Below are 18,542 nucleotides of genomic sequence, written 5' to 3'. Positions count from 1 at the left end.
GGAACCATTCTCAAGGTAAGCGACGCGGAATTGAATTTAAATCTGTAGTACCAAGCATGATGTGTTCTTACCCCCCGTACCTAATACTTTGAATTTTAAATTCTAATATTTTGAAATAGGCTGAATAAGGACTGGATTTCGTGACTACTCCTATCCTGCCATCCTCTAAATTCATTAACCTGCATTGCAGTCAGCCGCGTAATGCAGGATTATGACCGTAGTCACAGCGGGCAAACCATCCTGCAAGCCTGCATTGCGTTTTGCGAGATTTCATACGCAGGATAGTGTGTGAGAAGTCTCTAGCCTGCGCGGCGGACTGCCAAGCAGGTAGTGAATAGGCCGTTTAAGCTCCTATCTTAGGTAGCAGCAATTTTGACAGGGCGGGAATTTAAAGGGAAAGGATGCTAAAAGTTTTCAAATTCAAAATGTTTAATGATTATATTATGTTTATATCTCAACATATACCTTGAGATCATTGTATATGGATATAAGTAATGATATGACAACAAGAAGGAAAGTTTCTGAAAGAAGGATCAAGATATAAAATGCAGATGGTATGGAAGCATACAAGAAGAAATACCTACTGCCGTGTTAAAAATTCAACGTCATTGACTAGCAAGTGAACCAAGTGATTTAGTAAAAACATGAATTATGACTCCGCCGCTTAAAAGACTATTTAAAAACTTAAAGTTCTTTTTGTCATTTTACATTTAATTACAAATACAATAGAAAATATTTTATGATGATCCCGAAAACTATGAAGACTTGGCTCACAAGACTTGCATCCAAGAGAAAAAACCCAATTTAAAAAAAGGTAATTTTGACAATTGGATTTGACAATCACAGCTGACGCCAAAATTAGCCCGCGCTAGCAAGTAGTTTGTGCGCGCTAGTAACGGGCGGGAATCACGATTGGTGTTTATTTTGTATTTTAACCTAGATTGTTTTTATCAAACCAACATTTAATTATTAATGAAATGCAGTGGACCAAACTATTATGCAACTACCGAGAACTTCAACTAGTTGGAACACTGAACGGAGGTCAAAGTTTTAGGTAATGTAGAATAAATCAAATGAAATTACTATAGTACAAAATTTTCTGTTGATTATTGCCTAAAAAAGAAAATACGTGATTTTTAGGTGGACTTACAACAAAGATACAGATGAATGGATAGGCGTATTCTCGAAAACAGCATGGAAATTACGTCAGAAAGATGATTATTTAGAATATCAAGTGCTCGGTTCTCTATTGCCAGAATTTTCGGGAAACAACACACAAATCAAGAATGGAAATGCGAAAACGTGTGAAGAAAGCATTTTTAAGTCACTGCTTGAGAAATATTTCCGGTTAGACGTGAATTTAGGGAGTTACTACAAAGAATGGTCAGCTAAGGACGAACTTTTTAAGTCTGCGTGCCAACAGTTTTATGGGATAAGAATGTTGAATCAAGAGCCGGTCGAAAACCTGTTTTCTTTTATTTGCAGTCAGAATAACCATATATCAAGGTGATTAAAGTCCGTTTTATCATAGCATGTAATTTCGAGTTTGCAATTTGTAATGAAAAACAAACAGGCCAAAAAAGAGGAATGTTGATTAAGTGACATTCAAGGAGAAGGAAGGTTTAAGATTACCACGTTAATAGCTTCTAAGATAGTAATTTTAAATGAAATTGTGTATAAATATATCTCATTATTTATACAAATTCGTAGGTCTGTAAAAACAACCTGCAAATTGAACTGTGTTAAAATAACTTGAGGCCAGGAACTGTGGGAGCCATGCGGCATGACCATGCAGAGAACAATGTTAGTGTTGTGGCAGAAATCAAATACCGTCTTTGATGCATATGGAGCAAATTCATTTTAAAAAGAAAGAAAATTTTATTCAGTACCATTCATTTTAAATTATACTTACAAAATCATCAGTTCTCATATTGATGGAGCCATAAAAATAAAAAGTGAAGTGAAGTACTTACAAAATAAAAAAGATAAATTAAAACTAAAATTAAAGATACTGAATGAACACTACTCAGCGTATGCCATGGCTGAGAACAGCCACGAGGTGGTACTATGTAGAGCCCATGGAGTGCCTTACAGGCGCACCAAACAACACCACACACGAGACACTGACATTTTTGTATACGCAATCAAATACACACAATTAACGATTAGTGTGTTATGTAATAACTAAATATTTTATTTCTGATCAGGAATACGCTACATTATATTGAGAAACACAGTCTGAAATCAAATTGTAGAGAATCTAAATAAGATTGAGTCAGATTTGGTTTCATAAAAAGTAAATTTTTTGTTTTGCAAAATACCACAATTTTATTAAAGAATATTGTTAAAAAAGGTTTGAAAATTGCACAAAATTACATTTTTAATTTTATTATTGAGTTAAAAATAAAAAAACTTTTACTATCAAAATTTAAACAAACATGTAGGTAATGTTTATGTTACATGTGTGTCAAAAGCATGAATTATTGTTTTAGTTTTTTTTTTTAAGATTTTCGAAAATCTCAAATACATTTGTTTTTCTGAAGCAGAAAATCAGTGCAGAGCTTTCTAATTAGGTCTCTATCTACTAATAAAATACCATCCAATTCAACAACATCAGGTTTAGTGTAGATAAACTAAAAAACAATTTTCTTGAATTAAAGCATAAAATTGATTATCATAAACTCGTTGACTGTCATCAACAGTCAGCTTATATATTTTTTAAAATATTATTTATAATTTGCCGTTATTTTTAACCGACTTAAAAAGAAAGCAGGAGGTTCTCAATTCAACTGTATTTTTTTTTGGATGCATGTTATATGCTAATTTGTGAACTGATTTTGACGATTCTTGTTTTGTTGGAAAGAGGTATATTCCACCTCTAATGGTGGCAACCTAGGGCATGAATGACTTTTGAGGTCGATTATTTTAGTACTCTGTACTGAGATTATAACGTATTAGCATTACTATACAACGAGGGAGACTGGGATTCAATTCTGCCCTAAAATTGATGGAGCCTAATGGCGCTTTTACCAAGTCGACAGGCGACCGTCTCCCCGGGGTAAATACTGAGTCTGACGAGCCTAGTTCGCGGCTTAAGTCGACCAAAGCGACTAGGACTAAACACCATGGGCGACACGGTCGCCTTCGGCAAACGACAGTCGACAGAACAGGTTTCAATGTGTCCGCGGCCGCGCCCAACCGCGATGAGAACATTGGAAGCCTTCGCTTCGCTTTCGGCAGACGACTCGGTGTGTAACCGGCGAGTCGACTGCGTCGTAGTGTTGCACGATTTTTATCTTTGAATCGATTTTTTGATTCGTAGGCTTCTTAATCGATCCACGCATCGGATCGTATGCTCTTGAATCAATTTTATAAAAATTGTTTCAAATTCGTATTTGTAATAAAACAGCTTTACATTATATGATTTAATTGCTATAATAATACAAAAAACATTTTTTTACTTCTCACAGATGCCAATCCTTTATATCTAAACTTTTCAAAAATAATATCATATAACTTAAAAGTCCAAAGCATTGTCCTACACTTTATTTTCCGTTTCTATACTTGACGAAACAAAGAGTGGTGTCTCTACATATGATTACCAAGTTCGTGGTATTACCTTTGTTTTTACAACACATATGGTATATTTTGCATTTTCCTCCATTATCAGTCTATAAATTTGGACCACACACTGTATTTAATCGGTAGAGTCATCTCAATTACACACGCAATTAATCACGACGAAAAATAAATGAAATTCAGTTATAAATAAAGGCTGATGAATAAATGTTTCATCGTTTGCTTACTACCATAAACAATGCGGAGAAGCTGAATAGTATCTGCAGTGGTCTGTAATAGATCTTACTTCGTAGATAATGTAAATAATTATCAATACCTATTTACTGACTGATCCTAACAAATTAATAAGACGAGACGATTTTTAAAATTTAGAATACGATCTTGACCATTCAATTCGCTTTAATGTTGAATCAATTCGCTTAAAAATCGCATTGAAATGATTCGATACAAAAATCGCTAGATCGTATTCACTTGAATCGATATTCATAAAAATGGAATCGTAATGTGCATTCCTACTGCGTCGCGACAGGCGTTCCGATGTAAATGCGCCGTTACTTCAATATTTATACTTTTAATGTATGTTAATCTTGTAGATTTATGCTTCAATCCATAAATAATATATGGAAAGACGAAGGCGGGCGCTCCTAACATGCCGAATAAATCACAACAAAATAACTACTCATGGTCCATGGACCGATCGCATGTTGCAAAAGGCGTTTATACAAATAAACGTGAATATGTACTTTAAAATTTTTATTTGCCATTGTTATCGCCGTGCAGAGTAAGGATTAGAGATTGTAGCAATGATTCAAAGAATCTAATTAGATTCTGTTGCTGATTTTCTGCAATTAACATTAATATAATATACATAATGGCATTGATAATTTTTAGAATCTCCAGCATGGTAGAAAAGCTGTGTACACATTATGGTGAGGAAATCTGTCATCATGAAGGAATCACCTACTATGCATTCCCTGAAGTAGAGAAATTGTCAGAAGCCAAGGTATGTATAATGCTGAGCAGTACTCTATTTGATATAAGTAGGTCGGCAAAAAGACGAAATTTAGTTAAAAAAATCTCTCACTAGATGTACGTACTAGCGGCGACGAATGCCGAAAGCCAGTACAAAGACATATAAAAAAAAACACAGGACTAAAGATGAGAGAGAGTAAAGAGTAATGCTAGGTGCAGCACGGACGTGGGTTCAAGTCCCACCGGGTCGACGAATTTTTTCTGTGTTCGATCTTTGTATTCCTAATCATATTTACCACATTGTTCTATTTACCTTTGCTTTATTTATTCATTTAATTCAGGCAACAGTCCCATATAGTCTATACCTTGATAGTCCTAAGGTATATGTTAGTGGATACATACAATATAATAAAACTTTATTTATTTACACATATGGACTGCGACATGTGACGCAACTTGGCTGTCCGATAACCGTACACGGAAATTTCAAAACATTTTTTTATATAAAAAATAAGTGCGCATTTGACCTCCATCGCACCTGATGGAAAGTGACGAGGAGGTCGAGGATGTAGCATGCACACCTAAATAATACCTATTCACTCTCGCCTTGAAAAGGTCCAAGTTATAGCCTTCGGGGAACAAGTCTGCAGGCAGCTCCCCTCCCTAGCCGCTCGCCATATAAATGTGGAAGCGAACCGCTTCGTGCGACTCCGGGGAATATCCACAACACCCCGCCCACGTCTAGTCTCCCGATGATGGAAAGGGGAAGGCGCCTTCAAATTAGGCAATTCCATCGCACACTCTCCGTGATATATCCTGTAGAATACCGATAACCTGGCAACTCTACGGCAGTATTCAAGGCTCTGCAGCTTCGCCTCTACTAGTTCCGAGTCACCTATAAGCCTCTTAGCACGCTTGTCTATTGAATCCAAGGTGGCCAGTTGGTATTTAGCAGAGCCATCCCATAAGTGGCAGCAGTACTCCGTACACGACCGGACTTGTGCTTGGTACATCTGAAGCAACTGTCCCGGCGTGAAGTATCGCCTGCCTAACCTTGGAAAGGATGCCAAGCTTCTTGGCTGCCTTTTTGGCCATGGATTCAATGTAACTGCCGAAGTTCAGATTGGACGACAGATCCATTCCAAGTAGGTGAAGACGGTCGGCTATCGGTATGGATATATCACGAAAAGTTCTGCGTTTGGTAGCATTAAATTTGACAAGATTGGCATCGCCCCCATCGGAGACTGCCTTAAGTGTCAAATTCAAACGACTAACCATGGACTCTCGACAAGTCTGGATTTCTTCTCCACTGACCCTTGCATTGGTCAAGTACCTGTCCATAACTGTGCTATCATCAGCATACCCAAAGGTACCTGGAATCAACATATCGTTTATATGCAGCAAAAAGAGGGTTGTGGACAGTACAGAACCCTGAGGAACTCACGGCATCTATCGCCCGATGTTCGGAAGAGTAGACTTCTAAGACCACTCGAATCGTACGTTCACTCAAGAAATCCGAAATCCAATTGCAAAGGTCAGTGGGAAGCCCATAAGAGGGAAGCTTGCTTAAAAGGCTTGCGTGCCAGACCCTGTCAAAGGTCTCAGAAATGTCTAGAGACACTGCAATGGCTTCGCGTTGCTCTTCTATAGCCTCGCTCCATAAGGAGAGGCATACACGAGAAGATCCCCAGTAGATCGCCCTCTTCGGAATCCGTACTGGCGATCACTGAGAAGATCGTTGTCTTCAAGGTACGACAGGAGACGGTAGTTAAGTACACGTTTCATAGTCTTACAGAGTATGGAAGTGACTCTCTGCAAAGAGTGAGGCGAAGAGATTCACCTTCTCTTCCGCAGAATGAGCTACGACCCGTCTGGCCTCAGTAGAGATGGTAATGAGTGGCTACTAAAGTTTTTTTCGACCGCTTTGGCCAGGGACCAAAAGGACTTGCTGCCTGCTGGAAAAGAGGCAAGCTTGGCCTCTATGCGGCGCACATGGTCGAACTTGGCCCTGCGTAACACACTTTTGCTCTTCTTGGCGGCTTTATTAAAGGCTTTCTTCAGATTCCGAGTATTCGGAGCTTTACGTAGTCGAGCATCTGCCCAAGCTTGGTACGCAGACTGTTTTTGTGCTTCAGCACGACTACAGTCAGCGTTAAACCATGGACAAGCTTGGGGTCCATTGGGTACATCGAAGTAAGGTGTATAATACTCCATGCCCAATAGCAAGACCTCAACTACAGCATCAGTACAGCTCGACGAATCTCCTGAAGTAAAGCAAGCCTGGCAGGGGATATGAAGTTAAAAAAGGCGCATTTTGTCCTAATCTGCTAACCTGTATCGCCACACCCGTCTCTTACCACTGGGGCCCTGATCGGGTGGGGAGTATACGGATACAGCTTTCACCAGACAGTGGTCAGAGGTACTCAATTGTGCATCCACAACCACCGAGTATAGGTCTGGATCAACAACTGAACTGAGAAGCGAATAGGCAGGAGGAAGGCAGTTGAACGAGGCATTGCGTCGTCCAACCAAGCAGCAAACTCACACTGCCACACGAGGGTACAATCGGTTTAGAGACGGCGAGGACGCCCGAATCCCCCGGAGATGGCCACCTGGTCCTCCCCTCCGGTCGCCAACCGGCAAGATGGTCCATTCCGGGATTTTTCGTTGGGTGGCGGGGCAGCCTTTCACGGGTGGCTTTCCCGCTACTTGGGCCCCCAACTTCCCACTGTCGGCCAACGGTGCACCGTGCTTCGGATCCTGCTAGCCTCCAGAACCGAGTGCTCAGTGTGGCAGTACAAGCAGCTACTACTCGTCGTTGGACGCAATGCAACTGTTCAGACCCGACCTCCTATTGGCAACTCCCGAACACGAGCCGGAACATGGCTAAACTATTTGGCGACTCGACTGCGTCGGGAGGGTGGTTACCAGACACGGCCGAAGCCTACCACCTGTAGTTGTTGCTCTTTAGCACTACCCAGGGGTCACTTGTAGGGTCTCGAGGGTAAATTTTCGGAAGCGAGCAACATCTACCACCAAAACATGGCACTCTTCGGCCAAAACTCCTTCATGAAGGTCGACAGATGTTGCGTTGGTACTCTCACAACAAATCAATAAAAAAATTCACGTTCTGGAGGCACCCCAACTACACCCTCAGGGTTGCATTGGCTTTCACCCATATATACTCTACAATATCCGCAGACGTTTTGGAGTAATGAAGCCGTGATATGTATAACAACATCGTCGATGATTAGGGCAACTCGGGGCGGTGCCACTAAGGTTACGGCTGGTGTACTTCTTTTTCCGTTCCACCTTTTTGAAACCGTACGACGACGTACTAGCCAACTCGTCTCGGTGGCACTGACGACTCAGCTGCAGAGATGAGTTCCCATTTCTTCTGCCCCTTCGTTGATAACTGCCTGGGTTGTGATGGTGGAGCAATGGGTCTGCTAGTAGCGGCAACAGCGGCGTAATCATAACGTCGAAGGATAACGTGCTTACGCGTGACTTTAAAAAAATTGTTTTTGGATGAAACAGGTCATTTACTTCTACTTACCTTGACCTACCTTGTATATCGATTCCTTACTTTCTCAAACTCGTATCTCATAAACAGTGATTATTCAGGAGATGGCAAAACTTTCTATTTATTTTGAATTTGTTATCAAGGGTGTTAATTTGGATGCATTACTTTAAGAATAGGTAAAAGCCAGTGTGTGAATATGAAATCAGCCTCAAAATTTGAACATACAATCCATTTTTTGCATTTCGGTAACTTTGTGCTTTAAGATACGAGTTTGTGAAAGTAAGGCATTATATGAATATTACTGTGTTATTTTACTCAGCTACCGACAGTTTTGCATCCGATGAAACAACCGAATGAAATGCTGAAAGTTTCGACAAATCTTGCTGACGTAATACACTAACCAACCAATTAACTACTAGTTCTACCAACTTAATTCATATTTTACCGAAAACTATTGTCAGCAATTTTTTTGTCGTAAATCACCTGTTATAAATTCAAAAGCGACTTTTCATAAAAGATGCTTGTCAAAACTATTCTACCGTCGTCATCTGAAATTTATACAGATTTTTCCAACTTATTATAAATATACAATTAAATTTATATTGAATTGATTTTCAATTATTTTTTGTGAAATTACTGTGGAGTAATTTCACACATTTTAATTTAACTAGTGGTAGTTTGTTATAATTATTAATACAAAGATCGAACATTCCTTCGATCCTAAAAAGTCGTTGAAAAACCAAATACAAAGATCCGACAACAAACACATAGACAAATTCATGAGGTCCACTGTTTCGTTTTGTGGCTTAGTTGGCTTAGCGTTTGGCACGGTTTGCTAGAAGACGTCGGTATGAATCCAGCCGGATTGAAAGATTTTTTATTTTTTTCGAAAGACCACGTTTATATGGTCTGTGAATTATAACAAACTAGTGGAGTAAATTCACAAGAAATAATTGAATACCAATTCAATACAAATTTAATTACAATTAACAGCGACACCTCTAGCCATGGCTGGTAGCTGTAAACTGGGTGACTAAATACTTACATAGATTTCTCATAAATGGCGCTACGGCTAACAAGTCGTTGAAAAACCAAATACAAAGATCCGACAACAAACACATAGAAAAATTCTTGAGGTCCGCTGGATCGTTCCGTGGTTTAGTTGGCATAGCGTGTGGCACGATTTGCTAGAAGACGTCTCGGCTCGAATCCGGCCGGATCGAAGGGATTTTTTCTAAGTGTTAATAATAGTAAATATACACTTTTGTAATGGAAAAATTCCAGGTTGAGTCCCAACTGCGTGATCTGGGTTTTGGCTACCGAGCAAAATTCATACAGAAGTCTGCTTCTCAAATATTAGAGGCAGGAGGTTTACAGTGGTTCACAGCCTTGAAAGACATGAAGTATGAGGAAGTTAAGCAGGAATTGATGAAATTACATGGAATTGGTCCTAAGGTAGAAGGATAATATTATTTGATCCTCAAAGATATAATTGATATTTTGTAAATGTGCACTTTTTTAAATAAACTATATTTTATGTAGTCAAAGTCAAAGATTATTTATTCCATGGGTAAAATAAATTTACACTTGAAAACGTCACATTTAAGCTAAGCTATATATATATATATTGTTCCATCTATATTCGTTGATCTATGGATAAATTCTAAATAAACTGCATTCATGGTAACACTATCATTATGCTTAAGCATACTAAATTAGTATTTGGTATTCAAAAATAATATTTCGTCCTCTTTTTTATGATTGGTTTTTCTTTTAACAATTGATGACATTTATAACCTGTATATTTTTGATATTGATCTCCTAATAAATCTTGGTTGCTTGGTTGTGGGCCTCCATTCAGCAGATTAGGTTAGTATATGAAAAAGTAGCACGAAACGAGTGAGCGAAGCGAGCGTGTGCGCGGCAGCGGCCATCATTCAATCATTAAAAAAGATGGCCGTTTAGATTTTTTGCCTGCTGCTTTTGCAAATTTTGAATGATCATTTAAGTATTTAAATAAAATGCCTAAATTAAATAAGGAATATAATTAATTCGCTCCCTTGGTGTAATAAGGCCACATCTGCAGAATAACAACTTTTCAGGAGAAATATTTAAAGATGTAACGAACGGAATTATATTATCTTTTTATGTTTAAATAGGAGAGTTACAAAATTTCACATACACATAATTTGTTTTATTTTTTTATCTTATTTTTAATAAGGCCTGTAACACTTGGGAGTATCGGCCTTGTGATGTCAATCCCTGTGGATTATTCTACTCTATTGTGTCGCCTCTTAGTGAGAGACAAAACCTCGCATATGAGTACAGAGTTTTAGCCATCAATCTGTTTTATGTAACTTGTATAATTTTTTTAACTGTCATGCATTTTTAGCATTTTTGACTGATCACATGTGGCTTTATTATATAACCTTTTCTAAATTAGTTCTAGTCTGAATGTTCTGCGTAGTGTTCCGAAGTGAACTGTCCCTCAGGTACTCATCATCAAAGCCGTATATAATTTTTGCTCGCTCGAGTCTTACCATATACGCTTCCACTTTTACGGCAGTGGAGTGGAGTCTACTGCATGTAGATTTGTTTCCTGAACACTGTAACTTGAGCCTTTTCGAGGCTGACACAGAGGTCAAATGCGCACTTATTTTAACGAGACACGAGGGCGAAACAACCCTTAATAAAATTTGTCAGTAAAAATAGACACTTTAACATTATGTGGAAAAGAGGTTTGGCTGCAATTGAATAACAACATTCAAACACATAATTAAAGTTGATACCATTGACCTACCAACAAAGTTGATACTATCTCTTTTCTATTAATTAATATTGGTACTAGTTATTAAAAAAACGATAGTTTTAACATTTAAAACATAAAATTACAAACTTCAATACAATACTGTTACAGGTAGCCGATTGCATATGCCTCATGTCACTCAATCACCTGAAAGCCTTACCAGTGGACACACATGTGTACCAAATCGCAGCCCAGAATTACCTCCCACATCTAAGAGGAAAGAAAAATGTTACAGAGAAAATGTATGCAGAGATCGGTGATCATTTTCGTTTGTTATATGGAGATTTAGCTGGATGGGCACATACAGTAAGAATGACTATTTTTATTTTTTTATTTTTTTTTTTAGTGTTGGAGTGGGGTGAACTGGAGTTCTTATTATGACCGTTAAAGGTGCTATAAAATTTTGCCTTACGGTTTTTTTTATATTTTCCTTTCTTTTTCTTTTTTTTATGGCGAATTGGAGTTGTTACTATGACCTCGGAGGCGCTGTACAAACATTTTTACGCGGACACTAGCGACTTGAATATTGTAGACTTATGATAGAAGTTCAGTAGCAGTAGAGCTCCATGTAAGAGAGTTCGTCCAGACACACCTTACCTATTTCTGCCGCCAAGCAAAAATTCAAAACAAAAAACGTCACTGCGTTCCGGTTACGAAGGTTAAGGGGCTGGGGAAATTACAGGCATATGGGACTTGTGTCAACTTACGTCTCAGGGTGTCGGGCGCAGTGGCAGTGCCCCTCGGATCTTTTTGATTGGGACAGGCGTGTCGTTTACCATCAGGCACACGACTTGTTCGTCTCGTCACTTGTTATAAAAAAAAAGTTAATTATGGAAATAGCGGCCTATAAACATTCGCAATTCCAAGGAAGTATTCGTCAAATGCGTTGCCTGCTGTAGGACATTGTACATTAAGTCTCCTGTACATTCATATAAGCGACTGTCACCTTTAAATCCGGAACTAGTTACACTATTGTCCTGTAGAAATAGATAAGGTGACCTTGTTCTATTATTTACAGGTACTATTTTGTGCAGACTTGAAGAAATTTCAAAGCACAGACCACAAAAAGGAAGCAGACGAAGGGGTTAAAGCTAAAAAGAAGAGAAGACAATGAAGTTGCTGTTATAATTACATTTTTAATAGATACTAAAAAAAACTACATCGTAATTAAGCTATCATTGCGCAAAAGTGTTGCCCGCTTGCAAGCAGCTAGTGATGCAGTCTTCATAAATATTCTGTCGACAGAATGGTGATCACACTTTTGCCGTAAATAGCCGAACTTGTTTCATTTGAATCATTCTCAGCCCATTATTCGTCTAACTGCTGGGCACAGGTTCCTTTGAATTGACAATTTTTATAAGTTCATAAATATACAGGGTTATTTTTAAAATACTAGCAACCTCGCACCACTATATTACTAGCATCATAAACAACAACTTTTGCTCTGTATTTTCTTTAATACAAAAATAAATAGCGACACATTGTGTGACAGCGTCAACCACTCAAAAACGAAGTGAATAAAGCAGTGTGTTAGGAGCAAGCGGTCGTTTCACTCGTGTACTTAGGTATCCCACTCTTAACTCGTTCCGTACGGCACACTTTATTTATTTATATTATTTATCTACACTTACAGCACTTACCTATAACTAAACATGTAAGTCATATGACTATGAAAGATTGAGTCGATCCCCGGCCAAAAGTAACCTACAGAATTTGGACCACAAAGCTTTGGGTGGTGACCGTCTCCAAATCAAATAGTAACCAGCGGATGTTAGAAGTTTTGATTCAGTGTTATAGAACACGTCAATATCATATTTGTCCTACTTAGGGATTCCATCACGGGTAGTGCTTCAAAAAATGGTGTCCGTCTTAATGTCATTGTGCGGGTTACATTGACCTTCCAACGCGTGCTAAATGAAAATTAAACAGAGGGTATTTGCACTGACGAATGACGTAACGTGATATTGGCGGGATAAAAAAGGTATTTGAGCCAATATAGAAGGGTTAATATCCTCTTATTAAGATATATAGTAGTTTATGTGACTGTTACATAATGAAATGCATTAAAATACGAGTGTGGGTTTATCCTGTCGGCTCGTTTCATAAAAACATCTCACCGAGTGTTTTAGTGCCTAATTATGTACAGTTACATACACTGCTTTATCTACACGCATTTATAAACTCTCTGTCATGTGTTCAGGAACCGCATGTTACGACTGGCGAAATGGCGGTAAATAAAAACTTTTCTCACGCATGTCCTTAGAGGATGGAAAAAAATAAAAGAAAAGAGCTGCCTATACAGAATCAACGTGCTTGTAACCAAAATTTGAAAGTTACAAATGGCGGATTTCTTTAGTGTTGTACCATAATCTATCGATAAGTCATTATCGACATGCAAATGTATGGCTTGAATGTTGAAACAGTTTTTTTTTTGTTTCTTTAGTTTACTGTATCCAAAGTATGCCTTGTTTAGGAACACAAGTCTAATAATTTAATCTCGAGTGTATATTATTATTAAACTGAACGATGGCAAGGCAAGGCAAATAGGCTGTTTATACGTTGGTATTGGCCTTTACCCGGCAACGTTGGACTAACATGTCATTGTATTGCAGGCTTTAAAAAAATAGTCATTTTTAATTCTTGAGAGTTGTCATTGGGAAAAATCAGAAACGAGTGAATAATTTTGTTTTCAGGAACTGAGAATAACTAGTAAATGAGTCTTGTTTATCTTATTTGTTGTTGTTTATCTTGTTTATATAATCTACTACATTGAACATAAAATTATTTACCAATAAACCTAATGATGGAATAGCATTGTCATGTAATCTAGTTACATTCAAAGTTCTGTTAAAATTTGACTCTTCAAAATGAAGCGAACAAATGAAGATGGTCTTTGATCCAACGTTTATATTCGGCAGTCCTATTATTTCCAACCATTCTTTCTACCTTTTTTCATTTGTAGGAAAACTTTAAATAATAAAAATAATAATAATAATAAAACAATAAAAACCTCGTAGTGCATTGTTTTAATAACAGAATATCGATAATGTATATGCTTACAAGATCAACACTATCTCAAAATAATCGTTAACAACAATCATCAAAATATACAAACAAACAGGCAATCTAAAGTAACAAAAGCAAAATTTGGCAAGATTTATAAATAAACTACTTAAATAAGTCTAAATACATGAAATATTTTGGGTATTGTGTGATTTATAGACAAAAAAATAACACATGCCTGTGCAATGTAACATTCGATTGATTTGCACTTTTTGTAAAGCCACATCCCTTAATGCTGCAGCGTAGTATACTATATATAATACCTAATTATTCTCACTGTCAATATTTTTGTCCAATTTAATTATAATACATGCGAATAATTCAATAGTACATTTGGAAAAACATTTGTTTTGACATTTGATGTACTTCCCTTTGACAACGGTATCATGAACCTCATGTACTGCGAAATGGACACGATGGGCATTTAAGATGACGTTACGTATTTTCGATTCCCGTGTTTGACACAGACCAATGTAATGCTATCTCTTTTGGCTTAAGACGGCACGTAATAGTTAAACAAAGACAATAACATGTTTATGTTTTCGACGTCGAAATGCATCATATACATATACCGTCTGATTTATATTTGTCAACGTAACATGTCTTTAAGTTCCCATAGTCAGCGCATGTCACACAATCGTAGTTTTTATTTTTAATTCATAGACAAACTACAATCGGCCCCAACTATCATATCGTTCGATATATTCTCCCTCTACGTCAAGTAACGTGTGAAATTGTCAAAATTGTTTGCTAATGACATTGACTAACACCCGTATTCTTAAACGTGTCCTCAAGGTTTCCTCAAACTCAACCTCACCTGAGGTGTCCTTAAGGAATCCCTCAACACTTCCTCGAAGTCGGTATTCTTAAACGTCATTTGACAATTAAAAGGAGTTCCTCCAGTAAGGTTGAGTCGAGGAATGACGTCATTACCTCGAGTATTTTATTTTTATTATGTTGGCAGAATGTAGCCGAAATGTATACGAATGATAAAATATTTATGGTTAGTGTTGCTACTCAATCCAAACCGAAAAAAAATACCCGATTTTAAAGTAAATTTCTATTGACATGTATCGGTAATCTTGTTGATAAATATGGAAATTTAATAGTTATACTTAAAAAACAAACTAAATTAAGCAGGTAGTCATTCATTTCGAAGTAATCCTACGATTGTACATTAGAATCTTTGTTTAAATAATTATCTATGCAATTAGCATTTTAGGAATTTGAAAATTTGACATGGCAATAACTTCGTCCTGTCAAAACAAAATGCCATGTGTTCAAGCGGGTTTTGGGCCGACGTCGACGCTTGTTTTGTTTAGTAGTTTGTTGCCGACAGCGACGCTCATAGAACAACATTACTCTTAATATTAGGTATCTACTTTGAAAATAGAAAATGTCCGGAAGACAAATATTCACCGAAATTGAGAAAGTGTGCCTGCAGGAGTTAATAATTAAATATAAATTAAACTCAGCCGCAACTCTCGGAGCAGGAAACCCATTTGCAAATAGACAATAAAATATCAACAACTGTTTCTTTTCTAAATCGAAACCTTTTTTGGAATTGATCGTGGTTGTAAAATTCTAAAGGATTTTCTGCGTCTCTCAGATACCGCCGTGCCGGATAATCATAACTATTGTCATGTACGTAATCCATGAAATCCTCGAAATCGTCAAAATCACACATTTTAATTCAATACACGTAAAAAATAGCGTCACAACAACCGTTTTCTACGGTCGAGGAGGCCTTAAGGTTGGTCGCGAGGTACCTCAAGTTTGACAGTTTATTCCTCGACTCCACTGAGAAAAATCCTTAAGTCGAGGACGCTTATGTCAACTTAAAATACCAATAACCTTGGCTGAGGTTGAGTCGAGTGGAGGAAATCTCGAGTAAACAACTAAGAATACGGGTGTAAGTCAATGGCTATTGACGATGCATTGAACAGTCCCGACACACTGCGTCAGGAATGTTCGCTAACTTTCTTCACCCTCGTGTAATTTGATGATCTTGAAGCTGTTATGCGAAAAGAGCTACTGCCCTGATGCGCAAAATTAGTGGCAGCGACTATAAACTCCTGAGTTGCATTCAGGATCCAGGGTTCTTTTTGTAAGCACTAAACCCGAATGCATATTAATGAGTACATAAAAAAATAATAGTTATTTGTAATACTTACTCTATTTTTAGGCGACTTTAATAAAAAGTGGAAAGAGGTCGAAGCCTGGGTCACCACCGTCATCACCATTACTAACACCATCATCATACTCATCAATCATCATTATTATCATCACCGCCACCACCAACATCATCATTTTTAAGAAAGAAATAATCAGAAATTTTAACATATTTTCACCAAAATGGGTTTCCCTTATTAGAGTATTGACCATCCATTTAGGTGAACAAAATTTAGGTGCCTCACATTGAGGGGTATCCGAATCACCCCCATGTATGTTCTGCGATTTTTCGTAGTTTTCGAGTTATGATTTTTTTTAATGGATTTTTTTAAATCTTCAACTTTTCGAATTCGAGCTAGCCAATCGGAGCGCAGTTGTCACAGTAATGATATGGCAGAATAGTTTTCAAACAAATTAAATGACATTTCGTCTCTATTTCTGGGTTTTTTCTGAGTGCTCGATCTTTGTGTTCCTTTGTATTAAAATTCCTTCGATCCGGCCGGATTCGAACTGACATCTTCTAGCATACCGTGTCAGACATAGTATGCTAGAAGACGACTGTACGATCTTTGTATTAATAATTATAACAAACTAGTGGAGTCCTTTCACATAAAAAATAATTGAATATCAATTCAATAAAATTTCCTTTGATCGTCGGGCAATAACAAGTAGTACTTAAAATTTAACAAAGTTTGCAAGAGTTTATACTGAAAAACTGTCCTCTGAAGCTGGTCTCGATTATGATATTGCTCCTTCTATCTTCTGCTGTGCGCGTTGTAGGTTTGACATTGCAATTTTTTGTCCCTTTTGCTGTCGGTGCAATGACTCATCGTTGAACCCTTTTTAAAATTAATTATGCCGAAAAGAAGAATTAATAGAAAATTTCGTCCTCAAATTCCACATTCATGGTGGACTTTTGCAACATCAGGGGCCTTCACACCAACATAAATGCAGTTCATCAACACCTCGAAACTGCGCGACCGACTCTATTGCTTCTTACGGAGACACAGATATCATGCCCTGCTGATACTTCGTACCTATCGTATCGTAAAATTTTGTGTGTCGCGCTGGGGTGTGCGTGTACAACCGGAAGCCTCTTGCTCCCTCTTGCACCTCTTGGCTCATCGGACCATTGCCTTGTCCGGCCAAAACTTGCTTGCACACAAACCAATCTCCCCCGGCCCGCTGGGAAACGCCGTGTGGGGCACTATAAGTCAGCAGACTGGGATGGACAGCGTGAGTTCTACGCATCGTACCCGCCGTGCGTGGAGGTCCCTGGTGTTGCAGGCGTTCATAGGCGACGGTAACCATTTTCCATCAGGCGGGCCGTGTGCTTGTTTGCTGCCTACATCAAATAAAAAAATTAAATAATAATAATAATATTAAATAGAACCAACTTTTACCACTAATGCAGAACAACTGGTCTTGGTCCTTTATTGAAATTTGAGTAAGTACTAAATTTTGAGTACAAAATGATCTAACTTCACAGTTCTGTCAGTTTCAAGTAATAAACAGATTATCAACGATCCTATGGTTGCTGTTTATCGCATTGATTATGAATTTTTCTTAATTTTAAACTTCCGATAGGCCGAATACCGGATAGTTACCGGATATCCGTTCCATCACCATTATATATAAACATCATCAGCTACATCAGTATTATTAACATCTTCGTCATTATCATCATTTTAGTAGCAGTAGAGCTTCTTGTGAGAGTTCATCCAGGGAAGTACAGCCACCATACTTATTCCTTCCGCCAAGCAGGTTTACCGTATGAAAAGTCAGTTATCTACTGCATGTTTTAGTATGAATTACTTTAAAATCCAACTTGACTTACAACATCGTCGTCCAACTTCGTAGGACAAAACTACTAGGTGAGTAGTTTTGTCCTACGATGCAGTAAAACCATTGCCACAATTCCGGAATTCGAAACAAACAATGAATTAAAATTTGAAAATTTTAATAACTCTGTCACTCCTTGTAGCTATATCTATACATTACATGTATCTATAGATTTGGAACACTTTTTCCGATGTATGCAAATAACCTACGACAGTATATCACAATATGAAAAAAAAAAGGAGTTTGTACCAAAAAATATACTTTTTTCGTGTAAATTTCACATTTGGAAAATATTCTCGCAACGTTTCTGAGAATATTTTCGAGAATATTTCCGCATTCGAAAATATTCTCGGAAATATCCCATCACTGCTGGTCATAATATAACCTAATCTCTGCTGTGTTATTGCACATTAGCTGAGTAGATCCTTTTGGGTACATAGTTGTGCACATTGTTATAAATTTTATGAACGATTTATTGTTTGTTATTGAAAATGACTGTTTCGTTGTTTTTTGTTTTATTTTTACCTTTTTTTTGTACTCTGACGTCGTAATAAATGTTTTCCATTCTTAAATCAAAATTAAAAT

At 37.6% G+C, this 18,542-nt stretch overlaps 1 protein-coding gene across 3 annotated transcripts; it reads left to right on the top strand.

The window, feature by feature from the left end:
• Positions 1-865: 865 nt before the first annotated feature.
• On the top strand, positions 866-12,997 carry LOC113225406 (N-glycosylase/DNA lyase). Of its 3 annotated transcripts, XM_026457710.1 has the most exons (6): positions 866-1,054; positions 1,141-1,506; positions 4,471-4,582; positions 9,359-9,529; positions 10,992-11,186; positions 11,899-12,997. In XM_026457710.1, the coding sequence occupies exons 1-6, from the start codon at positions 978-980 to the stop codon at positions 11,992-11,994; spliced, it is 1,017 nt and encodes a 338-aa protein (XP_026313495.1). In that variant the 5' UTR covers positions 866-977; the 3' UTR covers positions 11,995-12,997. The 3 variants fall into 3 exon arrangements, with proteins under 3 accessions (XP_026313495.1, XP_026313496.1, XP_026313497.1); XM_026457711.1 differs by lacking the exon at positions 9,359-9,529; XM_026457712.1 differs by lacking the exon at positions 9,359-9,529 and having other exon boundaries at positions 4,471-4,586; positions 10,996-11,186.
• The last annotated feature ends 5,545 nt before the right edge of the window (positions 12,998-18,542 follow it).

Source organism: Hyposmocoma kahamanoa, unplaced genomic scaffold (genome assembly GCF_003589595.1).
Source record: "Hyposmocoma kahamanoa isolate Upper Pololo Valley unplaced genomic scaffold, ASM358959v1 160, whole genome shotgun sequence".
NCBI lineage: Eukaryota > Metazoa > Arthropoda > Insecta > Lepidoptera > Cosmopterigidae > Hyposmocoma > Hyposmocoma kahamanoa.
This window is presented reverse-complemented; position numbering and strand designations above follow the sequence as displayed.

Bases quoted from the DNA above. Each gene is read 5' to 3' on its own strand.
- LOC113225406 (XM_026457710.1), top strand. From the start codon at position 978: ATGCAGTGGACCAAACTATTATGCAACTACCGAGAACTTCAACTAGTT. The intron at 4,583-9,358 runs GTATGTATAATG...GAAAAATTCCAG, and splicing joins AGAAATTGTCAGAAGCCAAG to GTTGAGTCCCAACTGCGTGA. The intron at 11,187-11,898 runs GTAAGAATGACT...TATTATTTACAG, and splicing joins TAGCTGGATGGGCACATACA to GTACTATTTTGTGCAGACTT.